We start from the raw sequence: 18,138 nt of genomic DNA, 5'->3' as shown, positions 1-18,138 counted from the left end.
TTATCACCCAATCTGATACGGTTGATTTGTTATTAAAGATATTATATGCAGCATTTATTTATTCCAAAGTTTAGAAATTGCCAAGATCCACATATAGATAAGGATTTTTCAGTACATCCACACCAGATCTTTAATGATAACAGATTAAATGTGAACTTCAGGGATTTCTTGAAAATATTAAGACCCTTTCCACAGACGCATGCTGATGAAACAACTGAATATCTGTTTGGAACCGATTTGTTGCTTAAATTAAAGCTATGAAATGTATATTACAAAGATTGTCCTTCATTCATGTAGGTGGCCAAATCTCTTTTTCTATGTACATTCTTAGCATAGCTTAGCTATAATATATTTTATCCCATTTATCTGATGAAATAATGGAAAGCATAAAAATAAGTATGTTTTTGTTTTTATTTGTTAAAAAAAAGAAAGGTTCATCCTTTTGACAGAACCTGCACTACCTAAATGGTAAAAACTGAGTTTTGACCATGCATGTAATAGGTGTCTTGTTTTTGTCTGATCTTTGCTCTAGATGGAGATTAGTTTTATTTGAAGAGAATAATGTGTTTAGATTTTTTGGAAGCAGAACACCAGGTCATTTCATAGAGGAGTAGCACGTTAGTGTTCCTGGTGTTTGCAGTTGCTTCTGTTCTAAAAGAAGTGTATTAGTAAACATAAATTCAGAATTCACATTTTTAGTCTAGTATTTGGAAATATGGTGACTATAGACTTTTAAGTAGGTATAGTTCTGCATTAATCACACATTTTTCTTAAAAAGTATGTCATATGTAAAGATCTTAAATTGGTAAGGCTTGTTGTTTATCAAATCTTCTCAAATAAATTGGGCCAGTGGCTCTTTCATAGATAGGTAAAAAGTGACAACCATGGGGCCAAATTCTGTAGGAGATGAATACCAGCCATTGTTTTCAGTGATAGCGCTTGACTGGATCTAGAATTTCTGCAGTGTCAAAATACAACATTCTCTATGCCTGTTTATTCTGGAGCTGGCAAAGATATGGCCATTCAATTCAATCAAAGTCCTTCAGTCCATTTAGAGACAAGTAACAGATTGTTGTATTCTAGGTTGCATAGATGAATAGCATTCAGAATCTTCTTCATGTAATCTACCATTTACCTATTGGGAGTAAATACTGTGTGGTCCAAGCAGTTATAAGATGTGATAAAACAATTCAATCTCTTAGCTATAACCTTGCATCCTGATTCAGGAGTGGTGTTGGTTCTCTGGAACGAGGGAAGAGAGGCATTTTTAAAAGTATGACAGAATGGACCAGCAAAGAGGTTCAGGGGCTGCACCCTTTTTCGTAATCTATTTATTTATTTTATTGTGAAAAATCTGTTGTGCTCTTCCTGCAATGTGGGGCTTGTTACATTGTGAGGATTCCCTAGTTGTTTTAGGCCCAAGATAAATACTTACATGACTAGAAAATCTTTAAGGAGAAGCCTCCTTCAACCAACATTGGGTCAGACTTTCCTTTGATTAAGGGAGCCCCCGGGGACACAGTGGGTTAAACCACTGAGCTGCTGAACTTGTTGACTGAAAGGTCAGCGGTTTGAATCCGGGGAGCGAGGTGAGCTCCCACTATTAGCCCCAGTTTCTGCCAACCTAGCAGTTCGAAAGCATGCAAATGTGAATAGATCAATAGTTACCACTCCGGCGGGAAGGTAATGGCACTCCATTCAATCATGCTGGCCACATGACCTTGGAAGTAGCTATGGACAATGCCGGCTCTTCAGCTTAGAAATGGAGATGAGCACCAACCCCCAGAGTTGGACATGACTAGACTTAATGTCAAGGGAAAACCTTTATCTTTATTTTCCTTTGATTAAAATACTCACTGTGGCCTGGGGATTGCACAGGCCATGATTCATTATTAACATGAAATTAAGAATGAACGACGTTAGCAAAGAGAAGTGGGAAGCGGGAGGGTGTATGCTGAGGCTCCTGAAAGGCTGCATGCATCCATGGAACTCATTTCCCCACTCCTGAGTAAAGCTGTTTAAAGCCAAAAAAATATTGATCACATATTTGCTATTCAGAGGCTATTCAGTGCATCTCAAAGTTTTGAACTGTGAAGAAGCAACAAGGGTTTTGTTAAAATATATTCCAATTAATAATAATAATAATAATTTTTGGATTTGGATTATATTGCATTGGATTTGGATTATATGAACTTTGAAGAAATTCATAATGTTTTGAAGAAGAGCTCATTAATTACCAAGCTTGGATATTTTTCCAGTCTATGCCCACCATATAAGAACACTTTTTATTTTCACATCATTAACTTATTGTTTGGATCTTTTATTTACCAACATATAGTACCAGTGAAAATACCAGTGAGGTCTATATGCTGTCAATTTAAAGTATTTCCATTTTTATTTTTGTGTAGACTGTCTGAGAAAAAATACAGGCAGTCTCCAAGTTACAAACATCTGATGTACAAACGAGTCAGTTGAGAACAAGAGTGAAACAACAGGAAATGAGAGAAATCTACCACTCGGAAGGGAAATTCACTCCTAGAAGAGTTATCATAGAGAAGAGGTGTCTCAACTGAAGCTTTATCACTAATCCTTGTTTCCACAACAAGCCACTTTTTTCAAAAATCAATTCTCACAGGGATGGATAGTGAGGTAAAATCTTCTGAACAGGGGAACAGACAGCAAAATAAATCCCACAGGGGTGTTACCCTTCCCTATGCTATCCAAAATTCAAATATATATATTTTTGGCCGGAGTTAAACTTAAAAATATACCTGTTCCAACTTACCAACCAATTCAACTTAAGAACAAACCTTGGGAACTGCTTGTACTTTCTGTATCTGGCATTATCACAGAAGTTCAGGATCTTGTCATCCATAATATTTTCCTCACAGTTTAATTCTGAATAAAAGGAGCCCTTTTGTATAAATAACTTCTGAGCATCAGGACATTCACTGTTTCTGAAAGTAAATGTGGGAACATCTCTAGAGGGCTGCACATTTTCCCTACCAAAGTAATTAATTTTCTTCTTATTCTTTCTCATTACCCAATAGTAATATAGTTATATGAATTTTGGATTTGATTTAAATACGATCTTATAACATTTACCTATCATGGATGCCTAATGCTGAGGGTGCACTTTCAATATTTTCCTGATGTTGTTTCAGCCATTTATTTCAGAGTTTCTCTTCTTATATACCATTGCTTTTTTTAAATGATGACTAAGCATTGTGTATGCATTTAAATATTTATATGCGAAAAGAAGATATTCAAGCAAAAATCTTTTAGCTACCGCATTGTCTTTATCAAGAAAGGCCACTAGAGTTTTAAATTGTATTTTTATGAATTGCTTCTTTGAAAATAGCTTTAAAACTAGTTAAGACCTTCCTGGCATTTCTCTCCTTATACTTCGGAATGTTTCCAAATGAGTTTTTGTTTTTTTATTATGTTTATGTATATCCTGCTTTTTCTCTCTATACGGAGACTCAAAGTGGCTCACAATTAAAAGCATTACAATACAACTTCAAATATAAAATATTAAACCAGTATTAAATGTCATTAATATCAAAAACAATTCAGGTTAAAACCATAAAAGCATATAAAACCCCTGACCTTCATCTTTAAACACCTGTCTGAATAAAATGGTTTTAGTCTGTCACTGGAAGGACAGCAGGGAGGGGGACATTCTGTCTTCCCAGAGCAGGGAGTTCCAGAGTTGAGGGTCAACCACCGATTAATCTTCTCTTCTTTGTTTGCAAAGACATCTCCCACACAGACACCCGGTGCTATCTTTGCCATGGGAAGAACCAGTGTTGTGTCTTGTAAGCATTACCCTATCTATCCTCATCGCAGCTGTGAAAACTGATCTGCTCACTTTAATGCCTGCAAAATTATTTTAAATACATCCATTATTTTATATCCATCTGTTTCATACTCTCTTCAGATACAGTAGTTACATCAGCCAAGTGGAATCTACCCATAGCCTAAAATGAGAAGATAGTCAAGTTTGACACTTTCCTTTACAATACATGTACCAGTTTGCTCACTCAATGTTGAAATACTACTCTAAGGTTGCTGCCACTTTTGACAAGTTTGTGTGGGACTCCTTAAAAGTGTTGTTCTTGTTATGTGCTTTTAAATCAGTTCCTATTTAGATTGGCTCAATAGTGTTTTCCTGGAAACTTTTTTAGAAGCAATTTTCCATTGCCTTCCCTTATGGATGGGAGTGTGTATCTTGCCTGGGGGCATCTTGTAGTTTTTCACAAATGAGCAGGGATTTGAACCCTGGTCTCCCAAGTCCTAATGCAACCCTCAGAATTAATACATCACACATGTTTTTATGATAGGGAATTTTTTTTGGATACTTTCTGATTCTGCAGACAGGTGGTGATTGTAACCCAAAGTAGACCTAATGAATGGAAATTGTTTCATTTCCATAAAAGTTGTATATTATTACCAATTCAGTTAATTCTTCTCCTTTTTTGTGTGAAGAGGAATGATTTTGCAAACATCAGCTTCAAAGATATTTCCATCTTACCATTTGCGGAACATGGTCATACAGCCCGGAAAACTCACAGCAACCATTGGAACCTTTTTAAAATCACAAGTACTCCAGATGAGTGGTTTATGCTGATTTTGAGTTCACAGTTCTCTTACTCAGTTTGTAAACAGCCACATGTGTTGTTTATAAACTAATGGCAGTCATGGCTTCTTATCTAAGCATGCAGGGCACCACGGTCTGCGTCTGCACAAAACCTCTGAGCTGCTGGTAGAGAACTCTGGTTGTGCTCTTCAACCAAACCTCTACATTGGACATTCTATTCTTATTACATTTTGCAAACAAATAACACCAAGAAACGAATCCCAAGTCAAATGTTACATTTGAATCCCAAATGAACAATAAAATCTATAATGGTTTAGCTCAATTTTATCAGGAACAGAAGTGATTATCCTGCCCCTGAATAGCAGGTGCTCTGATGGCTGCAACCAAGAAAATCCTATCAATGATAATAATATCACTGAAGAACTTTCAAGTATTGTTAGCCTCCTGGTTTTCATTGTAACTGTTACCTTGTATGTTAGGATTTAAATGTGATCAGTGCAGCATTGGTGTATCAGAAATAATATTTTACCCATTATTATAGGTCTGGGGCTTGCTTTAGTGTTGGCTTATCCAGTGCAACCTATTTTCTACATTGGAGGGTATCTTTTGACTCCATAGGAGGAGCTCTTTGAACTCACAGTGCTACCCAAGGTCAATGATTTTCTAGAAATCAAGAGTGCCACATCAGTGCCCTAGAGTTTTTGGTTATCATGGAGACATATCAGTTGTCCAGCAAGAATATGCAGATCAGAAAAACACTGTTGTGCCTGTGTTTTAATGTCTCACATACCTTGGTTTGCTCTATTTATCTTGACTGCACATTACTCCTATAGATGTTTACCACTCCATCCAAATTCCCTAGTGAATTTGTCATGCTTTAAATTGATAGCATGGCTATTTAATTACATTAGATTGGCTGTGTGATATTTAGGAAATAATGAAGCATTTGCATAAACCAAACATGGAAAATGTGTAGTAAGAGGTGGGCTTTCCCCTAAAAGCTACTGGTTTAGCTCTAGAAGGTTCTACATCTTCTGTTCAGGAAAAGCTATATACAGTAGACTCTCAGGCCCCTTCCACACACCTGAATAAAATCCCACATTTTCTGCTTTGAACTGGAATGTGTGGCAGTGTGTACTCAGATATCCCAGTTCAAAGCAGATATTGTGGGATAATCTGCCTTGATATTCTGGGTTATATGGCTGTGTAGAAGGGTCCTCAATTAACCATCAGTCATGGAGATGCCAGGTATATGTACTTCCTCCTTACTTGAGAGTTATTTTAATAAATAGACCTAACTGATACTATACCCCATATTATGGTATATCATACTATAAACTCTGTATTTACTTGATATTAATACCCTAATTATAGGTTTCGCTGAAATTGGCAACTCATTAGTTAGTGCATCCAGGTCTTTACTAAATCTGAGTCATACTATTTAATGAACTATTTAAAAAAATCAAGTGGGAATCGGACTTCTGTATACAAGGAAATCCATGTTTAAATAATGTTCTAGTTGTAGAGATCACAAATGCAGATCCTTGTATCTGAGTTTGATTTATCTGAAAGATTGCTACTAAGATAAAAGAAGAAGGCCCAATGTATTCATTTTTACTTGAATTGAATAAAACGTTGAGTTTAAGTACAGAGGTATATGCATCTGTACCACGGAGAATGTGGAATACTTTTAAATATCATAGGATTGAAAACTTTGTACATATCAGAGTATTATATCAATGTCATTGTTAAATGTCCTATCAAATGAGGGAAAATTAATACTTCAGTACTTGTTATCTTGTTGTTCAACCTTCAAGCAAGGTCTGGCATTTAATATCTTCTTTAATTAATGAAAGGTTCTCTAATGAAAGAGAAGAGGAGACATCGGTTACACAAGTTTTTGTGTCTCAGAGTTGGCAAGCCAATGCGAAAAACATTTGTATCACAGGCCAGTGCATCAATGCAGCAGTATGCACAGAGGGATAAGAAACATGAGTACTGGTTTGCTGTGCCACAGGAGAGGTAAGATGGGTCTTTTCTCTGTAAATAAAGGAGTGCTTTCTCTCTTTTTTGGACTTTTATACTGCTTTTATTTCTTTCAGTATTAATACTATTCCTCTAAGACAGTAATTGAATGTCTCTAACTGAGTCATTACCTTGATGATGATAAAGTTACAGAATAGATGTAACCTACACTAGTAAGAAGTAAAAGAACAGTGGTAACTGGGAACAACATTAGCTACACAAAAACATTGACTCAATGAAAAGAGCTGCAAAACTGTGAATTCCACATTAACAATAATTAGAAATTGGGTTTAAATGACAGGTTCTTAAATGAAGGCATAATGTAGGTTTAAAGAGTAATGCATGGATTGGGGAAACTGGGCTGTTGGGTAGTTTGGAGAATAATTTCATCTGATTATATTTATGAATAAGACAATTGGATCAAGCAAAAGGAAATTGCATACATGGCATTGCCAAACTATGAACTTGCTGTTGAAGATGGGTTTAAATTTGGATGGGTTTAAAAGGGGAAATCAGAATAATTGGAAGATATTTCTGTCAGTGGTTACTACTCACAGTCACCTCTCAGATATAGATAGGAAGTCCATAGGTGCTGTTCAGTAACAAAAACAAAACCCTCCAGCACATGTTTACTGGCAGTTAGTGTACTTTGTTCCATAGTTCAACTATACCACTGTATCAAAGGGGTAACATGATAGCCATTTTAAAATATTTGAAATTATGTCATATTGAAGATGGAGTAAGCTTGTTTTCCGCTACTCCAAAGGCTAAGATGTTCTCAGTAATGGATTCCCACTACAGGAAAAAAGATTCCCCATAAGCATTAGGAAGAACTTCCTGAAAGTTAGAACAGTTCAACAGAGGAATATGCTGCCCCAGGGTGTGGTGAGGTCTCCTTCTCTGAATGTTTTTAAACAAGTTGGATGACCATCTGTCAGGAGTGTTCTGACTGTATTTTTGCATGATAGGGGGTGGGACTGGTTAGCCCTTCTAGTATCTTTCAACTCTATGATTCTAAGAGGATCCTTCATTTCGTGTCTCCTCAAGCTCCCACCATTGCTACATTATTTGTAGTTCTATGTGTCTCACCCCCATCCAAGAAAATCTTCCCCTGTAAGGTTTAATCATTTGTTCTTTTCTGTTTGTATTCAAACCATATAAATTCCTTTTTGAGGCACAGGCCAGGAAGACTGTGAACAATTTTCCAAGTGGTGTATTATTCAACACACCTTTGGAGTTTGGGGACTTAAAAAAAGTGTTTGTACAAAAATAGGTTTTCCAAAGAAACTCTTTGGAATTAAAATTCTGTGTGCTAGTAGTTGCAAACTCATAGCATTTTGGCATATTGTACAGTTTTCTGCAAAAACTCCAAATGTGAAAAACATTCATGGAAGTTTGTCTTTTTCTCAATAGTTTCTCATTATAGACAGTCCCCAAATTACAAACAAGATAGGTTCTGTAGATTTGTTCTGAAGTTGAATTCGTATGTAAATCTGAACATGTCCATTTTTTAAGTACAGTAGAGTTCCGGTTGTCTGAGTTAAATGGGCAGGCCCATTCTCGGATAACCGAAACTGACAGATAATGGGGGGGGGCTTGGCCAGGCCAGGCCGTGGGGAAGGTGCCTTGAGGGAAGGAGGCAGGCTCCAGAGAAAGTTCCAATGCAAGATTACTTCTCCCCATGCCTTCCTTGCTCACCTTTGAGGAGCTCAAAGGCTCCCACAAGTTGCTCTGAGGCGACTGATGGCAGGGCAGGTTCCATGCAGAGGAGGGCGCAGAGCTGAAAGGAGGCCCAAGAGGAGCCGCCACCCTCACACGTGCTCATGGCTGCCTCTGCTCCCCCCTCCGCTGCCTCCTCCTTTGCATCTTCCAGCTGGAGGAAGAGGGAGAGAAAAGTCCTCCTCCCTCTCCTCTCGAGCTCCCTCTACACAGCAGCAGTGGTGGCGACGGCTCCCTCTCGGGCCTCCTTGCAGCTCTGCGCCCTCTTCTGCATGGAGTCCGCCCTGCCGTCCGCCGCCTCAGAGCAGCTGGTGGGAGCCTTTGAGCTCCTCAAAGGTGAGCAAGGAAGGTGCGGGGAGAAGAAATCTTCCATTGGATCTTCCTCCAGAGCCTGCCTCCCTCCCTCGAGACACCTTCCCCGAGCGGCCTGGCCGAGCCCCTGCGCCTCGGATAATACGACTTTTGGATAACCGGAACTCTAATGTATAACTCCCGCCAAAGTTGTATGTGTGTTTGTGTGTATGTGTGTGTGTTTATATATAGGCATATGGATATGCTTTGGATAGCATAGTGAATGCTTAACACCCCCGTGGTATTTGTTTTGCTGTATGTGCTTCTGTTCAGAAGATTTCACCTCACTTTCTGTCCCTGTGATAGTTGGATTTAGAAAAAATTGGCTTGTTGTGAAAACAAGGAATATTGATAAAGCTTCAGTCTTTGTCACGACCCAGGCTACAGAGCACCAATAACCATACGCAGAGGCCAGATTCTATCTAATATCTTTATTAAGGAAATATATAAAGTTAATAAAAGCAAATGTAAAAGTTAGTCCAGAAGCAGACCTTTCAGGAAAGGTCAAAATTAGTCCAAAGAAACAATGTCCAATATGAAATATTAAGGTCCAAAGTTGTAATCCAATAACCGAAACACTCACTTTGCCAGGCAAAGTGAGGGGAGATGACAAGGTCCTTTAGTCCATGAACTTGAGCAAGGCTAGGAATTAACTTGATACTTGAAAACAAGACTTGAATCGTGGCACAAGGTAACAAGGAACAAGAACAAGATCCGTGGAATTACTTGGTAAAATCCGTGAAACAAGGCAAGGTTTAGTCCTGAAAGGCGAGGCAAGGTCCGTAGGTAAACAAGGCTGGGAAACAGGAGCGAAGGCTTGAAAACAAGAACAAGGCTTGAACAGGAACGAGGCTTGGATCGGAGCGCGCTGTCCAGACACAACTCGCTCCGGAGGCTGACGAATTGACTCCGCAAAGTTACTCCGCGGGTAAAACACCTATATAGAGTCTAACTTTCCCGCCGAGAGCAGTTCTCTGGGAACCAGAAACGAAAGCTAATCTCTGAGACCAGATGTTTGACTCCTTAAAGATTCTCATGGAAAGCAGGCTTAATTGGCTAAATTCTTAGCAATTATTCTAGCACTCCTGCGCGAGGCCGCTTCCAAACCTCTCTGTTGTTTACAAAACTCATGGCGAGAAAACACAGGAGATGTAGCCTCAGTGTTTGTTTGACATACTTCTGGAACATAACCCTCTTGCAGGTGCAAGGTTCCCAGATCTGGCTGGGAAGAATCTGTCTGGGAAGAATCCAGTTCTGACTGGGAAGGTAAAAAACCCAAGTTTTCTTCTTCATCAGGCATCACAATGTCATGAGCAGGACTACAAGGCCCATGGGTCATCACACTATCCCCCTCCTCAAGCCCCCTCCCAAACTGGGACTCTCTCCCCGAGGCGCGAGGTCGCGGCTTGGCGGGATAGGTCTGATGAAAGCGACCATCAGGAGCATGGACTGTGGAGGCGTCTTCCCAAGAGCGTTCCTCAGGGCCAAAACCCACCCAGTCAATGAGATATTGCAGGCGGCGGCGGTGAAAGCGAGAATCCAAAATGTCCTGAACCTCGAACTCGTCCTCCCCATCCACCAAAATAGGGACGGGGGCCGGCCGGTCTACATCTGGCCGCACACCATCCGCCGGAAGGAGCAGGGAGCGGTGAAACACTGGGTGAATGCGCATTGAACGCGGAAGTTGGAGTTTGAAAGTCACGGGGTTTAATTGCGCCACCACTGGATAGGGGCCAATGAAACGGGCATCTAACTTCCGGCAAGGGCGATGGGAGGGCAAAAAGCGAGTGGACAGAAAAACCCGATCTCCTACCTTGATTTCGGGGCCCGGCTGGCGATGTTTGTCCGCGTGACGTTTATAGTCCTCCTTGGCTTGTTCCAGTTGCTGGAGCAAAAGTTGTTGCACCGCTGTGAGTTCCTGCAGCCAATCTTCTGCTGCGGGAACTTCTGAAGTTTCAATGACAGGGGGAAAGAAACGTGGATGGAAGCCGTAGTTTGCAAAGAACGGCGTTTCTTTTGTAGAAGCCTGGACTCCATTGTTGTAGGCAAACTCCGACAGTGGTAACAGAGAAGCCCAATTGTCCTGTTGGTAGTTTACATAACAGCGAAGGTACTGTTCCAAAGTGGCATTGGTGCGCTCCGTTTGCCCATCCGTTTGGGGATGATGAGCTGAAGATAAACGAGAGTCTATGCCCAATAGTTTTTGTAGTGCCTTCCAGAAACGAGAGGTGAATTGGGATCCACGGTCTGTGACCAAACTCTTGGGCAATCCATGTAGTCTGAAAACATGTTGGAGGAATAAATCTGCAGTCTCTTGGGCCGTGGGAAGGCCTTCACAGGGAATGAAATGGGCTAACTTGGTGAAAAGGTCCACCACCACTAGGATCGTGGTGAATCCACAGGAAGGTGGTAAGTCAGTGATAAAATCCGCAGAAATTATTTCCCATGGGCGAGATGGGGTAGGAAGGGGGTGTAGAAGCCCTGAGGGCTTCTCCCTTCTTATCTTGGAGCGCTGGCATACTGGGCAGGTGTTGACATATTTTTCCACATCTTTGCGGATCTTGGGCCACCAGAAATCTCTTAGGATCAGATGCATGGTTTTAAATAGTCCGAAATGCCCTGCTGGTTTGCAGTCATGACACAGACGAAGTGCTTTTTCCCTGCCCGGTCCGGGTGGGATATAAACATGATTTCTATAGCAAAGCAGTCCATCTTTAAGCGAAAAGGGAAAATGCAGGCCTTGACGAAGTTGGTCCTGCGCCTAGGCATCTGCTTGCTGACTAGCCCTGATTTCTTGAGCACAGATGGGTCCTGGAGTAGAGGGAGTTGAATCAATGGGAGTGGATTTGGTGTTCCCCACTGTGAGCGTGGCAAAGTTCTCGGGTTGTAGTAGTTGGGATTCAAAGGTCTCCTTGCGTCCTGCAGCGTATTCCGGTTTACGTGACAGGGCGTCTGCTTGTTTGGTTTGGGCTGGGGTCACATAATGAATCTGGAAGTTGAAACGTTCAAAGAATAAAGCCCAACGTTGCTGCCTCTGATTTAGCTTGCGGGCAGTTCTTAGATGTTCTAGATTCCGATGATCAGTGTGGACTTCAATGGGAAATTTGGCCCCTTCTAGCCAATGTCTCCAAGTTTCAAAAGCTGCCTTTATGGCTAATAGTTCCTTTTCCCAAATGGTATAGTTCCTCTCTGGTGCGGTTAGTTGACGAGAATAATAGGCACAAGGATAAAGGTGATCTCCCACCGGTTGTAGGAGCACAGCCCCAATTGCCACATCAGAGGCGTCCGCTTGCACCACAAAAAGGGTTTCAGGATCTGGATGCTGAAGGATTGGCTGGGATGTGAATAATTTCTTTAGTTGCTGGAACCCTTTCTCTGCTTGATCAGTCCAGCGGAAGGGCTGTTTTCCACGGATGCAGCTGGTGATTGGGTCAGACCAGCGGGCAAAATCTGGAATGAACTTGCGGTAATAGTTCGCGAACCCCAAGAATCGCTGCACCTCTTTCTTGTTGGTTGGCGCCCGCCATTCCAATACTGCTGAAACTTTTGTCGGGTCCATGGAGAGCCCTAGAGGCGAGATGCGGTACCCCAGGAAATCTACCTCTTGTAGATCAAAAGCGCATTTTTCCAGCTTGGCATAAAGTCCATGATCCCGCAATCGTTGTAACACCATTTTAACGTGGTTCTCATGTTCTGATTGTGATCTAGAAAACACCAAAAAATCGTCCAGGTAGATGATCAAGAACCGATCTAGATAGTCCTGAAAAATGTCATTGACAAAATGCTGGAACGTTGCGGGAGCTCCGCATAAACCATAATTCATAACTCGGGACTCGAATAATCCGAATTTAGTCTGGAAGGCGGTCTTCCACTCGTCCCCTTCTCTGATGCGAACTAGATTATAAGCCCCCCGCAGGTCCAGCTTGGTGTAGACCTTGGCTCCTCGAAGTCGGTCTAGTAGATCCGAGATTAAGGGCAGGGGATAGCTGTTCCGCTTAGTGATATTGTTCAATGCTCTATAGTCCACCACCAAGCGTAATTCCCCTGACTTCTTCTTCACAAACATCACTGGGGAGGCGGCTGGGGATTGAGAGGGTCTGATGAATCCCTTGCGAAGGTTTGTCTCTATGAATTCCCTGAGAGCTTCTTGCTCTGGTTCAGTCAGGGAGTAGAGATGCCCTCGCGGGATCGGGGCCCCCTCTACCAAGTCAATGGCACAGTCATAAGGTCTATGTGGGGGTAATTTTTCGGCTTCTTTTTCATTGAATACATCCCAATACTCGGAGTACTTCTTTGGCAAGGTGATAATGGGCTCGGTGTCTGTGGCATGGCAGACCTTGGCTACGAGGCAATGGTTTTGGCAGTACTTTGAGGCAAACTGCAGTTCTCTGTTGGACCAGGAGATGCTTGGGTCGTGAAGTGTCAGCCATGGAATCCCCAAAATCACAGGGAAATGGGGAACCTCAGTAACAAAGAAGGAAATTTCTTCCATATGTTCCCTTATCCACATCCTGGTGGGTTCCGACCACTGGCTTACGGGGCCCGTCTTGAGAGGACGGCCATCGATGGCTTGCACCACACGGGCATTCTTGAAGTCATGATATTGTAATCCCAGAGAGTCGGCATACTCTCTATCAATGAAATTGTTGGTAGCTCCTGAGTCTATCATGGCGTGGATCATGACGGGTCCCTTTTTTGCTGACCATAAGGTGACCACTAGAAGGAACAGGACCCCGGTTGGCGGCTCTTGAATGGGTTTCTTGACCGGGTTGGCGAGCCTCTCTACGCCCGGTCGTTGGCTTCCCCCGCCGGCTGTGTGCCAGCCGTCTCAGACGCCTTCGTCTCCGTGGAGGACGCCGCCGCAAGACGGGCGGCGGGCTTCCCTTTGGCTGGGCACTCTCTGGCGAAGTGGCCCCCATTTCCGCAATACCAACAGAGATTTAGGCGTTGGCGGCGGGCCTTCTCGGCGGCATCTAATCTGGGACGCACATTGCCCAACTGCATCGGCACCTCCTCGCTCCCTCTGGGGTATGGGGATGGTGGTGGGGGTCTCCACACTGGACGCGGCTGAACGCTGGCGGGAGCGGGGGGTTTTGCCCCAGCTCTACCGCTCTGGCCTCGTACCCACTGTTTCCTGTTGGCAATCATGACTTCAGCCCGTAAACATTGATCGATGAGTGCTTCAAGCGTTTGGGGAGGATCCACCTTGGAGATTTCCTCCAGCATTTCAATGTTGAGACCCTCCCGAAATTGTCCTCTGAGGGCAACATCGTTCCAGCCGGTGTTGTGGGCCAGCACTCGGAACTCGGCTATGTACTGAGACATGGGTCTGTCTCCTTGGAAGAGGCGGCGGAGTTTGTGACCGGCTGCCTCCAAATTGTCCTCGATTCCCCAAGTCTCCTTAAGGTGGTCCAAGAAGCGTTGCGCTGATCTTAGGTGTGGAGAGGCTTGGTCGAACAGTGCCGTCGCCCAGTTGGCCGCTGGCCCGTCTAGAAGACTGTAAACCCACGCCACCTTGATGTCTTCTTGGGGAAACTCGGCAGCACGGGCCTCTAGATAAGCTTGACATTGGCGACGGAAAACATGAACCTTAGAAGCTTCTCCAGTAAACTTGGTTGGCAACGCCATGGCCGGAAGACGGATTCCGCGTTCCTTCAAACCCTTTATTTCCCCATCCTGTGCATTGAGCTTATCACGGATTCGGTCCACCTCATCCTTGTCGATGGTGTAGGTAATCGGCTGGCTGCCCGGTCCAGGTCCGGCTCCGGTAGACATTCTGGCCGAGGTTAATTGGTGCTTAGGTGGGCGGAGTCAAACTGTCACGACCCAGGCTACAGAGCACCAATAACCATACGCAGAGGCCAGATTCTATCTAATATCTTTATTAAGGAAATATATAAAGTTAATAAAAGCAAATGTAAAAGTTAGTCCAGAAGCAGACCTTTCAGGAAAGGTCAAAATTAGTCCAAAGAAACAATGTCCAATATGAAATATTAAGGTCCAAAGTTGTAATCCAATAACCGAAACACTCACTTTGCCAGGCAAAGTGAGGGGAGATGACAAGGTCCTTTAGTCCATGAACTTGAGCAAGGCTAGGAATTAACTTGATACTTGAAAACAAGACTTGAATCGTGGCACAAGGTAACAAGGAACAAGAACAAGATCCGTGGAATTACTTGGTAAAATCCGTGAAACAAGGCAAGGTTTAGTCCTGAAAGGCGAGGCAAGGTCCGTAGGTAAACAAGGCTGGGAAACAGGAGCGAAGGCTTGAAAACAAGAACAAGGCTTGAACAGGAACGAGGCTTGGATCGGAGCGCGCTGTCCAGACACAACTCGCTCCGGAGGCTGACGAATTGACTCCGCAAAGTTACTCCGCGGGTAAAACACCTATATAGAGTCTAACTTTCCCGCCGAGAGCAGTTCTCTGGGAACCAGAAACGAAAGCTAATCTCTGAGACCAGATGTTTGACTCCTTAAAGATTCTCATGGAAAGCAGGCTTAATTGGCTAAATTCTTAGCAATTATTCTAGCACTCCTGCGCGAGGCCGCTTCCAAACCTCTCTGTTGTTTACAAAACTCATGGCGAGAAAACACAGGAGATGTAGCCTCAGTGTTTGTTTGACATACTTCTGGAACATAACCCTCTTGCAGGTGCAAGGTTCCCAGATCTGGCTGGGAAGAATCTGTCTGGGAAGAATCCAGTTCTGACTGGGAAGGTAAAAAACCCAAGTTTTCTTCTTCATCAGGCATCACAATGTCATGAGCAGGACTACAAGGCCCATGGGTCATCACAGTCTTTTCCTCATGATAACTCTTTCAGGAGTGAATTTCCCTTCTGAAGGGTAGATTTCTCTCACTTCTTGTTGTCTCACCCCCATTCTCAACTACGGGCTGTTTGTAACTCGGGGACTGTTTGTATATCAACATACCCCTTTTGACTGAGGACTGCATTGTAGCTTGCTTAAGCTATAAGATGTTATAACTGTAATTTTTAGCATCACTGGCTTTATTTAGAAATAAATAATAAAAAGGAGAACATGAACATTTTTCAAGGAATGTTAATAATCCCTCTTTTGTGTGGCTGATTGTATTTGTACAATTGTGTACAATGTATTGTGCATTTTTCCATTTCTTTATTTTCAAGGAAAAATGAAAGAAAGTGAAATGTGTATGTTTGAAATGCATGTTAATTAGATCTTCACAAATTTGAAAGGTCACTAATGCTTTTCCTTTCTTCCTCTTAAAGGACTGAGCATCTATATTCCTTTTTTGTTCAGTGGAGCCCAGAAATCTATGCAGAAGATACTGGAGAAACAAGTAGAGAGCCAGGATTTATTGTAGTAAAACAAATAGACTCTGAAGCTGGTGAGGATTCAGTCAATGAAGCAACAGCTAAGGAGTGGGAGGTAAATACTTTTAAACATTTTAATGACTTTAGATTATTGTTTCTGTTTTAACATTTTAGCTTTACACTGAAAGTTGGTTCATGGAGAATATAATTTAAATTATGGCGTTATATATTTATATGTTTACTAACTATGTAAGTTAATATTGTTATCAGAATGATCTTCTTTGTTCATACAAACAACATTGAGTACATAGCATACTGCTTTTTTATGATCTGTTTTAAGCTTGACTGCTATTATTACATGCATGTGCATGTAACATGCAGTCCGTATTTCCTTTAATAGGAAAAATCACTTTCAATTTGAAATCAGTAGTGCAAAGCAGTAATCTAGCGGTAGGAAACAGTTGGCTCTTCAAAGTTGTATTTTCTACTTCTGACAGATTATTACATGCATTTTTGATCAAAGAAAATTATGGGCCTTTGTTATTGTGCAGATAAGATATATACATGCATCTTGTGTAGTTAAACTTAGACTTTTGTACATCAACATGAGCAATGTGCAATGGGAAAATGGACTTGCAATTAATTTTTCTATTAATTACCCTCCTGTAAATTGTAATAAATAAAGTAAAAATCTTTGCTTTGGCTTTGTATTTGGTGTCAAGCATGACATGTATGAAATTGCATATATCTTAACAAATGAATTATATGTTTGTGTCCTAAGCACATTTTCCTCTGTACTGGGTAATTTGTGTTTTTTCTGTATGTTTGTGTCATACTTATGAGTACATGCATGTACTGGTTAATTCATATGTTAGTGATTGTACTAAGATATATTTTTGTTGTGGATGTACTTAGTCACCTTGATTCTGAATGTTGAGGGGTGTGTGTGTGTGTGTGTGTGTGTGTGTGTGTGTGTGTGGTTTACACTTGCATCAGAATCTGCTGTATTTTTTGGGGGGAAATTTTGTGGTGTTGATACAGAAAATGTAAAGAGCTATTAATTTGGCATCTGTGGAAAGTAAGATTTGCAGAAGCAAGCAATATAGCATTATTATATTATATTGTGTTATTTTAAAACCTTGAATCAATGTTTCAGGCTTAAATGATTTTTTAAAAAGTATTGTATATCATGTGCTTTCGAGATGTAGTCATTGGATCATTCCTAAGAGCGACTATTGCTGGAAAAATACCCATTTTCTGCAATCATAAATTACTTTTCTTGGAAAGGTCAAAATCTCAATTTATAATCTGTAGTGTAGAGTACAATGATAATTATCATTACAATTCAAGAAAATGATTGCTTGAGTAACTGAAAGAATAATGATCTGAATTCCTTAATGGGGCTCAAAACCATGTTGTTATATCCTATGTCAAATATACCAAGTGGGGACATATTTCAATTATTTTTCAGTAATACAGACCAACAGTAAAAGCATTTTATTGTACAGTAATTCATTTTTATTCAATTTTTCATAATCTGTTTCTATTTAGACCAGGCATGGGAAAACTTTGGCACTCCAGGTGTTTTGGACTTCAACCCGCACAATTCCTAACATTCAGTAAGCTGGCTGGGATTTCTGGGAGTTGAAGTCCAAAACACCTGGAAGGCTGAAGTTTGCCCATGCCTTATTTAGACTTATCGGTTTATAGTTTCATGGATATTTACCTTGGAGGAAGTTCATCTGGATAAACACATATAAATGTGCCCTAGCAGGGTTTTTTTTTTAATGAGCTACCCATCTACTGCACTCTGGAGGGCAGTAATTTGGCAGCAAGATACTAAATTTTAAGTGTCTGGTGATCAGTTGGACAGTTTTTATAGAGAGATACATTTCAAACATAAAAAGCCAAAAAGGAATACAAGGCACAGGAAAAAATAGGAAGAATGAAATATACAGAAAACAAATTGAAAGAGGAAAAATTATTGTATTCTTCCTTTCAGTGAATGTATATATACCATTATTTGAGGGTTCTCTGTTTAGCATCACAATTCTCTTTTTTCAGTACCCTATTTCTACTTGTCTCTCAAAACCACACATCACTTAATCATATTCTTCTTTCTCATCATCCTTGTTTTGAAAGCTTCATAGCC

The 18,138-nt window shown here is 41.4% G+C and overlaps 1 protein-coding gene across 3 annotated transcripts in view; it reads left to right on the top strand.

Moving 5' to 3' along the window:
* Positions 1 to 18,138, top strand: part of oxr1 (oxidation resistance 1) — a 282,299-nt gene that overhangs the window by 230,401 nt on the left and 33,760 nt on the right. For all 3 annotated transcript variants that reach the window (XM_062980091.1, XM_062980092.1, XM_062980093.1), the window contains 2 exons: positions 6,457 to 6,622; positions 15,942 to 16,101. In XM_062980091.1, coding sequence (XP_062836161.1) covers positions 6,457 to 6,622; positions 15,942 to 16,101 — 326 coding nt within the window. The remainder of the gene's footprint in view (positions 1 to 6,456; positions 6,623 to 15,941; positions 16,102 to 18,138) is intronic.

Source organism: Anolis carolinensis, chromosome 4 (genome assembly GCF_035594765.1).
Source record: "Anolis carolinensis isolate JA03-04 chromosome 4, rAnoCar3.1.pri, whole genome shotgun sequence".
Lineage (NCBI taxonomy): Eukaryota > Metazoa > Chordata > Lepidosauria > Squamata > Dactyloidae > Anolis > Anolis carolinensis.
This window is presented reverse-complemented; position numbering and strand designations above follow the sequence as displayed.